Source organism: Octodon degus, unplaced genomic scaffold (genome assembly GCF_000260255.1).
Source record: "Octodon degus isolate 3935 unplaced genomic scaffold, OctDeg1.0 scaffold00022, whole genome shotgun sequence".
In the NCBI taxonomy this organism is placed as follows: Eukaryota; Metazoa; Chordata; class Mammalia; order Rodentia; family Octodontidae; genus Octodon; species Octodon degus.
Window position 1 is genome coordinate 13026859 of NW_004524598.1, and position 1240 is coordinate 13028098.

Here is a 1240-nt window from a genome sequence, read left to right on the forward strand (position 1 = left end):
GCCCGTTTGGAAATGGCTTGTGTTTTACTTTTAATTCCCTGCCCTCCTGTCAAGACACAAGAATCCTTCTTTTTCACTTGGGAAAAAGCCATTTAAATCATATTGAAGTATGGCATTTTGGGGAAAAAATAGGGAGCCTGTACAATTGCTCTATATGTTTTTTTTTCTATTTATTTTTTTTGTTTATTTTTTTGTTTATTATTTTGCTCTATGTTTTTAATCTTAAGTTTTGTTTTTGTTTTTGTTTTTGTTTTTCATTTTGGGGTAGGGTTTTTTTTTTTTGGTAATCTTGCTTTCATAGTTCGAAAGCAGAATAAGACAAGTGTGCTTTCTACTGATGTATTTAACAGCAAGAGAGACACTGTAGTGTGCATGCTATTGAATCAAACAGAAGAGGAGGCCAGTGATTGTGTGAGAATCTGAATTTCAAATCTGCAAAAGAAAGGTGCATGAAGGTTCGGGCCCCATGGCATTCCTGTGACAGTATTTCCCAAAAGGGAATATAAGGACAAGCCGGAAGTCATGCAGCTGCAGAGTCATACATTCCAGGACGGGACCGAAGTCAAGCGCGAAGTGAATGGTGCTGTTCCCAGTGACCCTTCTCCCATCCCACCCCCTGAGCCAAGCTGGGCGGGAAGCCTGTGGACCTCCAAACCGCGCCTCTCTTCCATGCAGGAGCACCTTATCCTCCCCCTTTGTTTATCAGGGACACATATAACCAATCAATACCTCAGCCCCCTCCTCGGAAAATAAAGCGCCCCAAACAGAAAATGTACAGGGAAGAACCCACTTCAATAATGAATGCTATTAAGCTGAGACCCAGGCAGGTCCTGTGCGATAAGTGTAAGAACAGTGTTGTTGCTGAGAAAAAGGAAAGCCGGAAAGGTGGCAGCGCGAGTAACTCTTCTAAATACGAAGATAAAAAGCGGAGACACGACGGTGTGGCTACTATGAACAAAAAACTGAAAACTGACCAGAAGGTGGATGGGAAAAACCAAAACGAAAGCCAGAGAAGAAACGCCGTGGTTAGAGTTGCAGGTATTGCTCACAGTAGAGGCAGAGTCGGCAGAGTTTCTGCTCAGACAAACACGTCAAAAGCTCAGCTAAGTACTAAAAAAGTGCTCCAGAGTAAGAGCATGGATCATGCAAAAGCCCGGGAAGTATTGAAAATTGCCAAAGAAAAGGCACAGAAGAAGCAAAGTGAAACCTCTACTTCCAAAAATGCACATTCAAAAGTCCA

At 42.5% G+C, this 1240-nt stretch overlaps 1 protein-coding gene across 1 annotated transcript in view; it reads left to right on the forward strand.

Moving 5' to 3' along the window:
* Pwwp2a (PWWP domain containing 2A) overlaps positions 1-1240 on the forward strand; it is a 29605-nt gene that overhangs the window by 693 nt on the left and 27672 nt on the right. The window contains 3 exon segments of the mRNA XM_012514016.2: positions 302-339; positions 456-655; positions 658-1235. Coding sequence (XP_012369470.1) covers positions 302-339; positions 456-655; positions 658-1235 — 816 coding nt within the window.